The sequence below is a fragment of the Myotis lucifugus genome, unplaced genomic scaffold (genome assembly GCF_000147115.1).
Source record: "Myotis lucifugus unplaced genomic scaffold, Myoluc2.0 scaffold_1958, whole genome shotgun sequence".
Classification (NCBI taxonomy): domain Eukaryota; kingdom Metazoa; phylum Chordata; class Mammalia; order Chiroptera; family Vespertilionidae; genus Myotis; species Myotis lucifugus.
The window spans coordinates 33,493-48,761 of record NW_005873006.1 but is presented as its reverse complement, the minus strand read 5'-3'; the positions used below and the strand labels follow the sequence as shown (position 1 = coordinate 48,761).

At 47.5% G+C, this 15,269-nt stretch overlaps 1 protein-coding gene and 1 long non-coding RNA gene across 5 annotated transcripts; one reads left to right on the top strand and one right to left on the bottom strand.

Moving 5' to 3' along the window:
• Window positions 1-3,106: 3,106 nt before the first annotated feature.
• SEC61G (Sec61 translocon gamma subunit) lies at window positions 3,107-6,826 on the bottom strand. Its single transcript, XM_006108252.3, has 4 exons — window positions 6,669-6,826; window positions 5,157-5,254; window positions 3,883-3,985; window positions 3,107-3,294 (listed from the first exon to the last, which is right to left on the bottom strand). The coding sequence occupies exons 2-4, from the start codon at window positions 5,248-5,250 to the stop codon at window positions 3,285-3,287; spliced, it is 207 nt and encodes a 68-aa protein (XP_006108314.1). The 5' UTR covers window positions 5,251-5,254; window positions 6,669-6,826; the 3' UTR covers window positions 3,107-3,284.
• Window positions 6,827-6,830: 4 nt separating this feature from the next.
• On the top strand, window positions 6,831-14,371 carry LOC106695645. Of its 4 annotated transcripts, none has more exons than XR_002827616.1 (7): window positions 6,831-6,845; window positions 7,706-7,839; window positions 8,579-9,141; window positions 10,703-10,846; window positions 11,932-12,049; window positions 12,787-12,959; window positions 14,014-14,371. It is a non-coding gene; the product is annotated as an uncharacterized LOC106695645 (long non-coding RNA). The 4 variants fall into 4 exon arrangements; XR_002827615.1 differs by lacking the exon at window positions 6,831-6,845 and adding an exon at window positions 7,091-7,105; XR_001346689.2 differs by lacking the exon at window positions 6,831-6,845 and adding an exon at window positions 10,289-10,391 and having other exon boundaries at window positions 7,537-7,839.
• The last annotated feature ends 898 nt before the right edge of the window (window positions 14,372-15,269 follow it).

Below are 15,269 nucleotides of genomic sequence, written 5' to 3'. Positions count from 1 at the left end.
ACCACCACCACCACCACCACCGCCATCACCGCCACCACACCAATAGAGGCCATCACCACCACCACCACCACCACCGCCATCACCACCAACACGATCACCACCACCAACACCACCACCACCACCATCACCACCACCACCATCACCACCATCACCACTACCACCACCACCACCACCATCACCATCACCACCACCACCATCACCACCATCATCACCACCATCACCACCACCATCACCATCACTACCATCACCACCACCATCACCATCACCACCACCACCACCACCACCACCACCACCACCACCACCGCGCTCCCTGGGTGGGACTGACTGTACCCAGACGCTCAGCCATCTGACCTGCCCATTTGCCTGCTAGGTCCTCTCTGCCAGCAACCATGAGGCTAGGAGACCACGTGCTTCTTGGGCACCAGGTCGCTCCCCACAGGGGTCACTGCAATGCCTGCTAACATGGCTTATGTGACAGTCTGACTATGCAGATGTGTTTACGGCCCATACCTGTGAGGGCAGTGAAATCATTCTGTGTATTATAGCGGTGGATGTATCTCATCAGAAGTTTGTCAAAACCATACAATGTCCAACACCAAGTGACTCTAAGGTAAGTTATAGATTTGGGATGACAATGACATGTCAATGTAGGCTTATCAACTGTGACAAATGTAGCACTCTGGTGGGAGATGTTGGTAATGTGTGAGGGGTGAGGATATATAGGAAATGTCTGTACCTTCTTCTCAATTTTTCTGTGAGCCTAAAATTGCTTTAAAAATAATAAAGTCTGCCCTAGCTGGTTTGGCTCAGTGGATAGAGCATTGGCCTGCGGACTGAAGGGTCCCGGGTTCGATTCCAGTCAAGGGCACCTGCCTGGGTTGCGGGCTCGATTCCCCAGTAGGGGGCGTGCAGGAGGCAGCCGATCAATGATTCTCGCTCATCGCTGATGTAACTCTCCCTCTCCCTTCATCTCTGAAATCAATAAAATATATTTTTAAAAAATAATAATAATAAAGTCTCCTGGCCGATGTGGCTCAGTTGATTAAGCATCATCCCCTGCACCAAGAAGTCACCGGTTCCACTCCCAGTCAGGGCACATGCCCAGGTTGCGGGCTCCATCCCCAGTCGGGGGCATGCAGGAGGCAGCTGATGGATGTTTCTCTCTCCCCTGTCCCTTTCTCTCTAAAATAAATTTTTAAAAATATTTTTAAAAATAATCAAATCTTTTAAACCGCCCCCCCCAAAAAAAAAACACTTTAGGTTTCAGAATTTGACCAAGTCCTGTAAGTTTCTATATAGCCTTTTCATTACTTCCACTTCCTCAGTAAACTATGATTGTTCCTTAATTTCCTCTTTGGCCCAAGAGCTGCTTAGGAATTTTGTTTCTTTTGCATCAGAAATAAGAATCCATGAGTAAGTCACCTCTTCTTCTAACAGCTGTTCTTTCCCACCTTCTGAAGCATGAAAGAAAAGCCGACACCCAGTCCGTTTATCCATCCTCAGAAGCAGGAAAAACCCTCCCTCCTGGAGCCTCACACCACTTCCTGTCCTTCCCGCTGAGATGCTGCTGAAACGCCCGGGCTGGTGGACAGTAGGGCCAATGCAGTAATAGGAGGTATGTTATAACCCGCACCCCCTTCCATGATGACAGCTTCACGCTGCTTTGCCCGCCTCACAGTCCGTCAATTCACCTCGCGCAGGGAACAGACACTTCAGGACACTGATTCACACCCAGTTTATTAAATTCAAACCCAATCCACTCAGGCATCAGGAGTGGGCCTCAGAGCCAAAGATACTTTCACATTTCTCTATTGTGTCCCACTTCGCCTTGTTAAATTCAGCAAAAATGCGTTGAGGAAACGGGCAGAAAGTGAATGCATTTTAAGCCGTTCCAGCCTCGGACCTGAGCTGATACACGTGCACCCCTCTTTGGACAGTGAGCTGCAAGTTCAAGTTTGAAGTGGGCTCTGGGATTCATGGGATTCCGAAGTGTTTCGAGAACTTGCATAACTTTTTAATAGGTTGTGGATCCAAAATAATTGCAGGCACACATTTTGTGTAACTGTGCGCTGCTGGGTTTCTTTGCAATGCTATTCGGTCGTGTTTTCAGCTTTTAATAGATGCTTCCTGGTGGGTGCACAGTTGGAGAACTCTGAGACACCCGGCGTGGCGATGCTTATTGAAACTCCAGGACAAACCCTTGGAGCAGGCGTGAAGGGATGAAAGTGCTGAAGGAATCACCGAATCCCAGAACTGCTGGAAACATAAGCGCCTCCAAACGGTGCGGGGCAGACGACAGAATCTAACCCAGCCATGGGCCGGGAGGCTTAGGCCTGGTTACTCAGAACAGCTGTGAAGAAAACCAACTCCCCTCACCTGAGAAGACTATTTTGGCTCGTTTTATACTTTTGATATAAGTCACTGGCATTAGGGTTTTCTGGAAATTTTTCTGAAAATGATGTTAAATAAAAGCCAATTCTATAAAAATCTATTGCTTTGTCTAAGGAACTTGGAGCCCGTTCCTCTAAATTCTGACTCTCTAATTGGGCGCTCAGGTCCTAGGTTACACAGATCAGCGGTTGTGGACCACTGGTGGTCCATGAGGTCCGAAAAGTTGGCGACCGCTGACATTGATAACAAAGGCTAATTGAACCTAAGAGTGCATCCCCTCCTGCAGAACAGCTGTCTGGGAGTCAGGATATTTGACCTGTGGCCTCAAACGCAAACATCCGTGTGTGATTGGTGCTGGGAAACCCCTTTCACGGACGGCGGTGCGCGGTGTGAGGAAGGGGCGTGAACAGAAGACCTGCACAGGGGACAGTCTGACAGACCTGTCTGAGAGCGTGGATCTTCCTCACCAACCCCGTCTAAATGCTAGTTACTACCGCTCAAAGGAGCCTTTTGGGAGGAAATGTGGGAAGCCAGAAAGTGAATTCTAAAATAGCCAGGAAGAACTAAAGGAAAATCTATTTTTAATGTCTGAGTCCAGCTGTTTTACTTTAAAACTTCAATTCCTGGGGGAGGAAGGACTGCCTGGGGTCTTACACCCCTTACAACTGATAGCAGACCTCAGATTCTTAACACATTTCAACATTTTGTAAATATCTGTGATAGAAAACAGAGAAGTTTATTTATATTGAAATTATTTTAATTTAGAAACGAAAACATCTTGGAAAAAAAAAAAGAAAGAACACAAAACATGCAGGCAATTTTTTTTACTCCATGAGCTTCTCAAATCGGCACTGTCCACCAATCCCCAAGATGAACCCCTCATCCACAGGCCTTCAGCCACCTCTGCAAAGAGAGAAAAAGGGTCAGCTCTGCATGTTCGTCAGCTTTTAACAACAATAACGACCTGAAAGGCAGCATGCTGTGCTGTGATGACACCAAACCCAGTTCACTGAGAGCCACACACACCTACAGGACCCAAGACCGCATAACAGAGAAGAAACTGAACTCTAAAGTTTTGGACTGAAAACGTCCTTGGAGATAAAGTGGCTGCCGGAACAGGCGGATCTCAAAAACTCAGAGTCCTCACTGGGGAAATGTCTTTCTGAACAAGACAGAAAACATGAACTGCCTATCAGAGTGGCCTGCGGAGAAGTGCCCAGTTTGATAGATAACACGCTGGCTGCAAACAGAGAGCTCAGACTAGCCATGGTTCTCAGCCACGCAGCTTCCCAGGCACCCAAACCCCTGGCTTAATCATCTGAAAACAAAGCCACTTCCCACTATCAGGTGCCTAATAAATACCAGCAGATCCCAGCAGCATTAAAAAGTCAAGAGACATATCTGCGCATTGATGAAATAGCAAACTGTCATCTCAATGGTTTCAATTTTCATTCTATTCTAGATATTGTCTATTTCAAAAAGTTTACTTACACAATGATGTTATTAATAGGGATATGGATCAATTTCACAAAAAAGCCAATGAAACCCATTATAGCAAATCCGATTGCTGTCGCCATGGCAATCTTCTGGAATTCTGGATTAAAAACACAAAATTCATCATTTTCACAGTATCACTGCAAGTATGGGGGGGGAAAACTAGCAGTAACATAAACTTACCGGTGAACATTTCTCCTGATAATAAATATATGATTTTAAATAAAGTATGACACTATTTATTAATAGTAAGTAAACTGACAATGTTTTAAGAAAGAAATAAAGGATATGCCACTAGTGAATCCATCAACAAGCAGTGAAATATTTTATCTTCTCAGCAAATGACCAGGATGCCAAAAAGAAATAAAATGTAGATAGAAGAAATAGAGTATTTGTCTACTTCTAACATTGCTAAAAATAGATTATAAAAGCACAAAACATGACTTTTCATAAAATATAGGCCCACTGGATTTGGTACACAAGGCTGAAAATCAGATTGGGTTGAGCACAATTTTCTGTAAAGGTTTCAGACCCCAGTCCTGTTTCCATTTCACGTTATTTCCTCGGGGAAGCTGTCCAGATTCTTCTATTTCTTTTCCATACCCTTCCGACAGCAGTAATTAGAAACTGAACTGCATTTGTTTGCTTAGGACTACCTTCCCTGAAAAGGTCTATGCTCCGTAAGAGCAAGGACTGTTCTCTATTATATACTGTTGTATAGTTTACTATATATATACATATATATATATAACATAATGTATTACATTCTCTATTGTATTCCAGCTCCTAGCGCAGGCAGCAGTCAAGAAATGGATAAAAGTAGACAAACTCTGGTGCACCTTTTAACACATGAACCATGATAAATAAGAATTAAACTTCCTAGGTTGACAACTCTGTTGTTGATTCCCGTTAGGGTTCTGTTTGGGGGAGAAAAGGGGGCAGTACTGAGCATGAGGACTCCCAGAAGACTTTCTAGAGTGAAAATATAGAACATACTAAAAACTCTGAAGTCATTAAATATGACTAAGGCAAACTTAACATGAAAATAAGGCTGTAATAAATACTCTTACACCATTTGAAAATAAATAAAACAGAATCATGTATAAAGTATACAAAATATAGAAAGTGACTGTTAAAAAATAAAGCAAAATAAATAAAAAATGTGGATTAAAAGACAGGAACTCAATGGCTATTAAGGAGGACAATAGTAAGCAAGTACAAGGCTTAGAAAATGCAGGGATTGACCTTTTCCTCTCACTTTCAAGCTTTACCTTTTCTGTCGGGTTTGGTGCATCTCTTGACCAGCCGGATGGAATCCTTCACAAACTGCCGACTTGGCTCAACGAACTGCATGACCTGGTCCATGGTGCTTGTTAGACAAACAGGAGAAGAGACAGTCACGTTCGGTCGTCATGCGGCCGGGCCTTGTTATACCAACGTGCAAAGGAGACCGGCCAGAAAGGCATGCCTGACGGGTCAATCCCATCTCACAGAACAAACAAAAGGAAAGAGAGAAGAGACTCCGAGCCTAAACTGACGCTATTCTCGTAAATTCCAGCAAAGCATCAGGGCCACGGCTTGGCCGGGATTGTGATTATCGTCACTGACAAAGGATGCGCAGGGCGATCACGATCACCCGTCCTCACGCACTCCGCAGGCCTCCGCTGTTCCTACTAAGGAGCCAAAGGTTTTGGGAACCCAACAGGTACTTTCTATTTTACTGTAAACTCCCGCAGCAAACGCCAGCGATGGTTCTGCAGGAGCCAGAGTGGAGGCCGACGTGGATTGCACTGACCGCTCCAAGCCGTGGCACCCAACACACCCGCGTGGGAGAGACCTACCCAAGTGCCAGAACCACAAGGACCAGGAAGCCGAGCAAGCCCTTGGGTGTGGACACAGCTCTGGGGAGAAGGGGCGAGTTCCTCACGGTTCCTTCGGTCTGCGAGCGAGACCAGCCCACCCCTGCGCTACCCTCCCCCCCAGGCGTCGGCGAGCGGCGGGCAGACACCCATACACTTCTCCAGCCCACAGTGAGAGGCACTGTCGGGCCAGGCGGCCGTCAAACCGGCTATGACCGCTTCCTCGCTGGGGGTGGGCAGGCGGGTAACAGACTCCACACGTTTAAAACAGGCAGGTAACTAGGGGTTCTCATACGCGTCTGGGCCGAGAATGTGGGGTCCCTCCCAAAACATACCAACGCCTGTTGTCTCAGTATTTCACTCAGTGTTTCAAACCCAGGGGCTGAAACTTTACAGCTGCCGCCATGCAAGGACCCTTTCCTGGGGGTGAGGGGTGGGGTTGGGGGCTGCAGGAACCTATGTGACCTGTTCATTAGACTGACAACCCCCCACATCACAGGCACCTGGCAGGGCCGCCTGAATACGGCTCTCCCGAGGGCAGGCACATCCCCGGGGGGCCCACATCCAGGGGACCCACATCCCAGGGGACCCACATCCGAGGAACGACACACATCCAGGGGACCCACATCCCAGGGGGCCCACATCCGAGGGAACCGAGACACACGCCCGAGGGGACTCACACCCCCAGAGCCACCCCCAGGAGGCCCGCAGGCCGTCACCTGACCACCGCCCAGAAGCCCCGGAGACGCACCCCACAGGACTCACACGCAGGGGCCGGGGACGCGTTTTCAGGCCCGGAAGCCCTCTCCCTCGGGGACCCGCGTCTCCGCTGCCACCCCAGCCTGCCCGACCCGGGCCCCCTCCCCGCCCGCCGGCCGCCCCGCGAGTCACAGAGGGTCGCCCGCGCCCCGGACAGCGCCTTACCTGCCGCCGCCGCCTCGCCGCCTGGGACACGTCGCACTGGAGCCGACCCTCTACCGCCAGCCGGAACCGGAAGCCGAGGCGCTGGTCTCCAGCCCGCCCACCTCTGCGTTCATTGGTCCTTTGCGCGTCGACCTCACTGCGCAAGCGCCGCCGACGTGCGTTGCGGCCCCGCTTCCGGTGAGAGGACCGCCCAGGGGCGGGGCTTCAAAGTGGGGCTGGTCTCTCGGGGGCCAGTTGAGTTTTGGGTTTTTTTTTAGTTTTTTTCCCCCCCGAGCCCCGGGGCCCCCCCGGAGCCCCCGGCCCCCCCCCGAGTCCCGGGTGCCCCGCCAGCCCCGGTACCCCGCCAGCCCCGGTGCCCCGCCAGCCCCGGTGCCCCGCCAGCCTGCCCGCTCCTCGCGCGGTGCCGGCCGTGGGCCCCTGAGTGGGCGGGTCTCCGTGTAAGTTTGTTGCCTCCGACTGCACGCTATGTGCACGGACTCCACTGGTCACAGGGAGCGGGGAGCGGTGTGATGTGCCTGAGCGGCCTAATCCGAACTCGTCTCCCGCCCGCAAACCCGGCTCCTCCCGGGCCGGCCCTGGGGATACCGGCCGCCCTTGCTAGCCTTAGGCTTGTTGGGGGACGTGCTGATCATCTGTGTGATTTGCTGAGAACAGCATGAGCCCGAGCGTCTGGTCTCTGGGGAGCGTGCAGCCCGGGGCCTTGTTGGTGGGAGGACTGGCTCCCGGTGCGCCCTGCCCCCTTGCAGCTGTTGCGGTCTAGCGAGGGACTTTCCCCGGAGGGACAGGCAAGTGAGCAAGTAATTACAACAGCGTAAAGGCTGCCTATGTAGCAGATAAAAGGGGGGGGGGGGGGGCAGACGGTGGGAGGAAGACAGGACTCCCTGAGGTGGTGACTAAGGCTCTAAGGAAATGATACCTGGGCTGAAACCGGGGGGTGAAGAGTGATTCCAATTATTCAAACATCCCAGGTCAACTCAGGATTTAAAGTGACTCTTAAATTAAGACTTACAAGAGTATAGCAGGGTTATTTATTACAGCCAAAAATCCAAAAGCGATTCAGGGACCCATCAACAGGAAAATGGATAAACGAACAAAAAGGCATATTTCTGCAATGAAAGACTACACAATTGAGAAAAAATTATATGCAACATTGATGAATATCTAAAACATGGTAAGTGACGTAGTTATTGTAAGATATATGTTCTTTTTAAAAATGTTTTAATTTTTTAAATATTGTTTGGACAGTAAAATTAGTGCCCTGCTGTGATGAAAAAAATTAACACACTTTCTCCTAACCTCCCCCACCCCCCATTTGTTAGTGTCCTACATAAGGGATGGTTCTTTTTCTGGCTTCATTAAGTATGACTTCATTAAGAAAAAAAAAACCTTCTCTCCAAAGACACTATCAAGAGAAAGAAAAGACAAGGCAGAGACTGGGAAAAAATAATTGCAAAACGCGTATCTGATGAAGGACTTGTATCCAAAATGTTCAAAGAACTCAAAACTCATTAAAATATAGGCAAAGGGTCCCACAAATGCCTCACCAGAGAAGATACGCAGGTGGCAAATGATAGATCCTCCCTCCCCGCAGCTGGTGGGCGGGGTATGCCCTAACCTGCAGCCCAGAAATACCTGAGTGACTAACCAGGTACCTTATATGGACTAGACATTGGACCACCAATCCACACCTGCCAAATACCCTAAGCCCTTGTCCTATATGGACAATGCAGTAAGCCACCCATCAGTGTGCACTGAGTACACTAAGCCCCCCACCCCTTCCCCTTCTGCCCCTCAAAAGGCGTGCCCACCCCCGCACGTGCTGCTGTCCTCCCCTTGCCAGACAGCCTGGCAGGTGCTTCTCTAATAAAGCCTGTAGTCCTGCTTTTAGGCCTCCGTCTGATCTTTCACAGAGAACTCCCAGAAAAAGGGGACGGTTGGAGACTGCAGCTGAAACCCATCCCGGTGCGCCGGCTCAGCCCGGAGACCACGCCATCTTGAGTGGCTGTTACCGGAATCCAGAGATCGGCTACTAACCTGGAAACAAGGGATCTCTGAAAGGGCAAGGGTTACGCCCTCCATCTTGCCCCAATCCTCCACTTTGGGGCAGAGCCCTGTGCTCCACAAGGCTTCTTCCCAGAAGCCCAAGCCTCTGCTGGCCACACCAAACTACAATAGATATGACCACATCCTGTGTAAGAAGACACCAACTTACTCCTGGCCAATCGGCAGGGCCCACAGTCCCCTCCCCTCTCCTTACTCCACACCCCCCCTATAAAATCCTCTTCCGGGCTAGCCCTCTCTCTGCCACCTGCTGCTGTGTCAGTAAGGAGGGTAGGGGAGCCAGCCCCAGGTTTGTAATAATAAAGACTCTGCTTTTGCATCGGACTCGGCTGGATCCTGAAATCTGGGCATAACAATCTCAAGCAGCGCGACTGACTGCGGGAACTCAGACGAGCACTGCTTCTCACGAAAGGTAAGACTTCGCTTGGTGCCAGGGGCGAGTGGGCGTGCGGAGACTGCGCGCAGACCTGGAAGGTGGAGGCTTGCGAATCCGCACAACATATCAGGCTCTTGTTGTTACAGTTCCCCTTAGATCCCTGCGTTTGATTGTTAAACCCAGTGCATGGGATTCCCCAGTTGGGGTCATTTGCAGAGGCTTGGGGGAAAGTTCTTTTTGGGGAGCCTGTAAACTCGGGGGATGGGGATGGGGTGGGGTGGCAGAGTAACTATTAAAGAATGACTCACTTCTGGGCGGAGGATTCCCGAACCATTTTTCAAGTACCATAGAGAACATAAACCCCAGGGATAGAGAGGACTGACAGCCTCAGAGGCAGGAACTGACTCTTCTGTAAAGACAAATAAAGGCAGTCTGGTAAACAAATACAACCTGCCTTAGAATCAGGACTGTGGTTTACAGCACGGAGGGACCGTGTATCGCAGGGAAATCCAACACTCTCCTCAGTGCCCGGCAGGACTAAGGCGTCCCAGAAAGAAGAGTAGAAGATCTGAAGCACCTTCACTACTGCACATTTTTATTTTATTTTGTTTTAATTCTTTTTTCACCTTTTAATTAAGAACCTATTTTTTTCATCACCTGATTTTACCTTTTTAATTACTAATTCCATTCCTATTGATGGTTTAATTTGGGATAAGACTGTTAACTTCTTTTATCCTATGAGATGAATACTGTAGACAAATTGACCTTTTATGCTTTTCACCTACACTCAGTATCTATGGTTTTAGTTTCTGATATACAAAAGAAATAGATGACACATATGTGACAAGTCAGTTTAATTGTCTAGGGCATGATATTAATAAAGCCAGGATCAAAATCTAAAACTAAAATGGATCATTTCTGGTTTTTTCCACCACCTTATAGTTACTTATGATACCATCCAGCCTCCATAAAACTGTCTTATTTTAATTATATGATACAGTGGGAAGGAGTCTGCAACTGAACTTGTATTACAAGTCAATCACCGTTATTGAAAATATAACTTGCAGAGTTCCTGCCATAGTGTCGGTTATTATACTCATTAAGAATTGCTTATTCGTATAGTGACTTGAACTCTTAAGTGTATATTATAATTTAGGATTTGATTTCTTTTCTGTTTTTAAAGGAAATAACCCAATGAGCATAACAGCAGGAGTAATAACAACAGATCAGCAGCCACCAAACTTGATTTCAGAATCAGCTCTTCCAACTTCCCTTGGGGCCACAAAGTAAGACCCATGTTTCAATTGGCTCCTGTGTGATAGTCACACGTAAACGTGGGCTGGGACTCGCACAAAACGCCATAATTCTTTCTAAATGTGAGGCAGAGAAAATAGTTTGGGTGGAGGCATGCTCTTTTTCTTTTAATTATAAATGTAGAGCAGATAATAGATGAAACATGGTTTCTATTTTGTTGTCCATTCACCACTTGGCTCTCCTAACTTAAACTTTTTAAGTCTCATATGGTTGAAGGCCTCACTTAAATGAAGCACATTTGAGTCACTTTAATAGGTGGCTGAAGTTCTTGTTCTTCCCATAGCCCAACGATGAACGGCTCAAATTCTGGAAACATTGGGACCCTCAGCACTAGACCAGCAGCAGCACCTACTTCCAGTACTGGCGTTCAGAAAGTCTGGCATGAAGATGTCACCCAGGACCTGCGGAGCCACCTAGTGCATAAATTGTATGTTCCCACCTCACCCATTATTCGCATGTGACAGAAACATTTTGTGGCTGATAGCATTGTGACAGTTTTGCACTTTATTATCAGGATCTGATTTAATTCCTAAGTGGTTCCAGGTGATAGTACCCTAGCAGCTAAAGGGACTCACACCCTTTTTAGGGAATCACAGACACTGCTGGCAGGCCAGAGAATCCCAGACCCTGCATCCCCAGTGAGGGCATCAGAGCATTCATAGCTCTACCCTGTAGAGGAGCATGAACTGTAAGCCATGTCACAGAGGCCAACACTCCCAGTGCAGCTAGATATGTACTCTGAGCTCTGGGATACATGAGGGGGCTGGGATTAGCTCAGAAGCTAATTTATGGCTCAAGATTATGTTTCTGGAGACGCCTGAGAATTGGGGGAATTTGGCCTAGTGGCCTAGTGACAGTACCATCATATATATAGTCAGTGAACGTGCAGAGTTAATAGTGAACTTTCGCAAGCTAGTTAAATTAAATTGAAGGTGAAGTTAACCAATGATTCTATTGGAGTTTTCTTCATTATTTTAATTTTAAAAATTTGTAATAAATAGTTTAAAAGTAGGAATTCAAAATCATATTATTCTTGCCCAGCTGGTGTAGCTCAGTGGTTGAACGTCAACCCATGAACCAGGAGGTGGCTGTTCAATTCTGGTCAGGATATATGCCTGGGTTGTGGGCTTGGTCACCAGTGTGGAGTATGTAGGGGGCAGCCCATCAATGATTCCCTATCATCATTGATTTTTCTCTCTCTTTCTTCCGCTCCCTTCCTCTCTAAAATCAATAAAAAATACTTTTTAAAAATTGTATTATTCTTGAGATGACCTAGCATTTATTGCTAATAGCAAAATATTGTTTTGGACTTGTAGATAAATCAACAGGTTAGTATTGTCTCTAGAGAATGACTTCATTTGTGTACTCATATTCTAGGCAAGAGAGATTTGGGATTTCTCTCAACAGTGTATCACCCCTGTAGGTAGATAAGCTTCTCTTTCCATGTCACACATAAAGTGGCAAGATACTGATGTATTGAAAGTGGGTTGATAGAATATGTTGTCCTCCTAGCATCCAAGCCATCTTCCCAACACCTGACCCTGCAGCCCTGGAGGATCCCCGCATGGAGAACATAGTGGCCTACGCTAAGAGAGTAGAAGGAGACATGTATGAGTCTGCCAACAGCCGGGTAGGTTGCCTTACTTATTCCAGCCTGCACATACCTGTGGTATCTGTGGTAACTGCATCTGTCCGGCTGGCTTGTCTGGAAATGGGGATATGTTAGTTGGGTAAGTCCATCACCTTGAGGAGCCTGACCAGAGAGACTTAGCAGATAAGAAATTGGGGCCCATCTGCTTGGTGTGGCTCAGTGATTGAGCATCGACCTATGAACCAGAAGGTCCTGTTAGGGCACATACCTGGGTTGCAGGCTCGATCCCCAGTTTGGGGCCTGTAGGAGGCAGGCTGATCAGTGATTCTCTCATCATTGGTGTTTCTTTCTCTCTCTCTCACTCTCCCTTCCTCTCTGAAAAAAGAAAAAGGAAAAAAAAAATTAGGTCCCTGCACACTCTCTGTGTTTACTGTAGTATCCACCACTACAGGTAAATGAGGTATACAAAACTGCATTTTATCCATGTCCATGTCCATGTCGATGTGGGCGCTGTTTGTTATGCTTATACTATGTTATTGCCAGCACCAGTGACTAGCCAAGAGGTTCAACTGTGGCAAGAAAAGTAACATGCATTTAGTACCTACTGTCTATTAAATCTTGTAATGTAACTAGTTCAACAAGAATTTTGGCCTTTGGTTTTTTAGTTAGGAGTGTTGAACACTTACTTTGTTAATAAAAAAGTTCATTAATTTTTTAGAACATACAAACCAGATCATTTTTTATAGTTTTGACTGCCGAATGTTATTGCTCTTCAGGCTGAATACTATAGCTTATTAGCAGAGAGAATCTATGAGATACAAAGAGAACGAGAGGAAAGAAGGAGGTCGCGTTTACACAGACAAGGCATCTTGGGTAACCAGCCAGCCTTTCCAGCCCCCGGGGCGTAGCCTCCTGGGATGCACCACAGTCACACCTGTGAGACCTCCAGGTAAGGACTTCATTTCCTTCTATCAGCCCTTCATCTGTTTGCTTGTTTTTCCTTCTGTATTTGGGGTGTGTTTCTAAGTATATAGAATTATGTTCTCAGGAAGCCCACATTTTGGAGACTGATAGTGGTCATGACCTTGTACATTGGCCTGTGTTTAGACATTGAGTCTCTGGTGGAGAGGTCCTTTAAAGGGTTTGCAAGCATCGAATGTCCAGTGCTTTGGGACCTGTTGACTGGTTTTTTCTTTAAGTTTGAAGTACTCAAGATACATTCCTTATTCCTCAATCAAGGATTATTTTAAATAACTTTTTCCCCCTCCATTATAGATGGGCCCCTGCCCCTGCCAGTGAATCGCATGCAGGTTTCTCACCATGTTTAACTATTGCTGTGAATCAGATTTCTGTTTACCATTCAACAGCCCAAAGTGCACTGTTTCTTTTTTCCTCTCTTCCTCTTTATTTCTTCATAGCGCTTCTTTTTCCTTAATTCCTTATTGTTGATGAGCAGAATTCATTTCCACAGGCAGTATGAATATCAGTTGTATTTGCATTCAAGAGAGGACATTACTTTTAGGAAGAGTCTCACAAAACATTGTAGGTGGGGGAAGGAAATGTTTCTGAATGTGTGAAAGGGGAGCATCAGGCCAGCCCTGGGGCAGCTAGCAAGCAGCATGGGAGGGGGAGGTGAGGTGGAGGAAGTGCAGTGGCTGCTCTGGGCACTGTGAGTGCAGGTGGTCAGGCCTAGCCAGCAGGATTTACACTCAGAGAGTCTGCCTCAGGCTGGTGTGCTGGCAGCTGGTCTCAGCTGTGGTTTACCTGACCTTCTACCCTCATCTCCTCATTTTGTCCTGCCCCCTGTAACTTTATTGGAAAGTACACATTATAAGTGTACAGCTGGATAGATTTTGCACATGGAACATGCTCCTGAAGCTCAGTGCCCAGTAGACCTCTTCCAGAAACCATGATTAGATTTTCACACATTTAAATTCTTCAAATTGGTTGCCACATTTCCAAATAGGGAGCATGATGTTAACATACTCTGTTTCCTCTGTTAGGGACAGGTGCCTGGTGCTGCTCTTCCTAACCCTCTGAACATGCTTGGGTCCCAGCTGCCTTGTCCACCAGTGACACAATCTCCTTTGCACCAGACACCACCTCCTGCTTCCACAGCCCCTGGCCTGCCACCTCTACAGCATCCAACAGCACCTGTGATGACTCCTCCCCAGCCAGCAGCTCCCACTCAGCCATCGACTCCTGTGTCGTCTTCCGGGCAGACTCCTACCCCAACTCCTGGCTCCATATCTTAGTTCTTATAAATAATTCTGCAGGGAACATACAGGGGCATATACTTTTTAGAATTAGTGTTTATAATTTCTTCAAATAAATACCCAGAAGTGGAATTGCTGGATCGGATGGTAGCTCTATTTTTAATTTTTTTTTTTTTGAGGAAGCTCCACACTGTTTCTCATAGTGACTACACTAATTTATAATCCTTCCAACAATGTACAATGGTTCCCTTTTCTCCACATCCTCACCAATACTTGTTAGTTGTTGATTTCTTGATGGAAGCCATCTGACAGGTGTGAAGTGATATCTCATTGTGGTTTTAGTGTGCATTTTCCTGGCAATTAGTGTTGTGGAGCATCTTTTCATGTCTATTGACCATCTGTATGTCCTCCTTAGAGAAATGGCTGCTCAGGTTCTCTTCCCATTTTTAAGTTGGATTACTTGTTTTTTCTTATTTTTTCTTTTGTATCCCTTTGCTCGAGAAGATATATCCAAAAAGATATTGCTAAGATCGATGGCGAAGAGTATACTGCCTATGTTTTCTTCTAGGACTTTTATGGTTTCAGGTATAACATTTAAGTCTTTAATCCATTTTCAGTTTATTTTTATATATGATACTAGAGGCCCGGTGCACAAAAATTTGTGCACTGGGGGGGGGTGGGAGGGGGGTGTCCCTCAGCCCCACTTGTGGCCTCTCACAGTCTGGGACCCCTCGGGAGATAACGACCTGCTGGCTTAGGCCCACTCCCGGGTGGCAGAGGGCAGGCCCAATCCCTAGGTGCAGCCTCTGGTCAGGCTCAGAGCGGGGCCGACTGGGGAGTTGGGGCGCTGCCCCCTGTCATGCACAGAGCAGGGCGGATCAGGAGGTTGCGATGCCACCCTCAGTCACACTCAGGGTAGGGCCGATTGGGGGGTTGGGCACCGCCCCCTGTCACACTCAAGGCAGGGTCGATAGGGAGTTCGGCGCCATCAGGGGGGTTGGGGCTCCGTACCCTGTCATACACAGAGCCCCAGGGCGATCAGG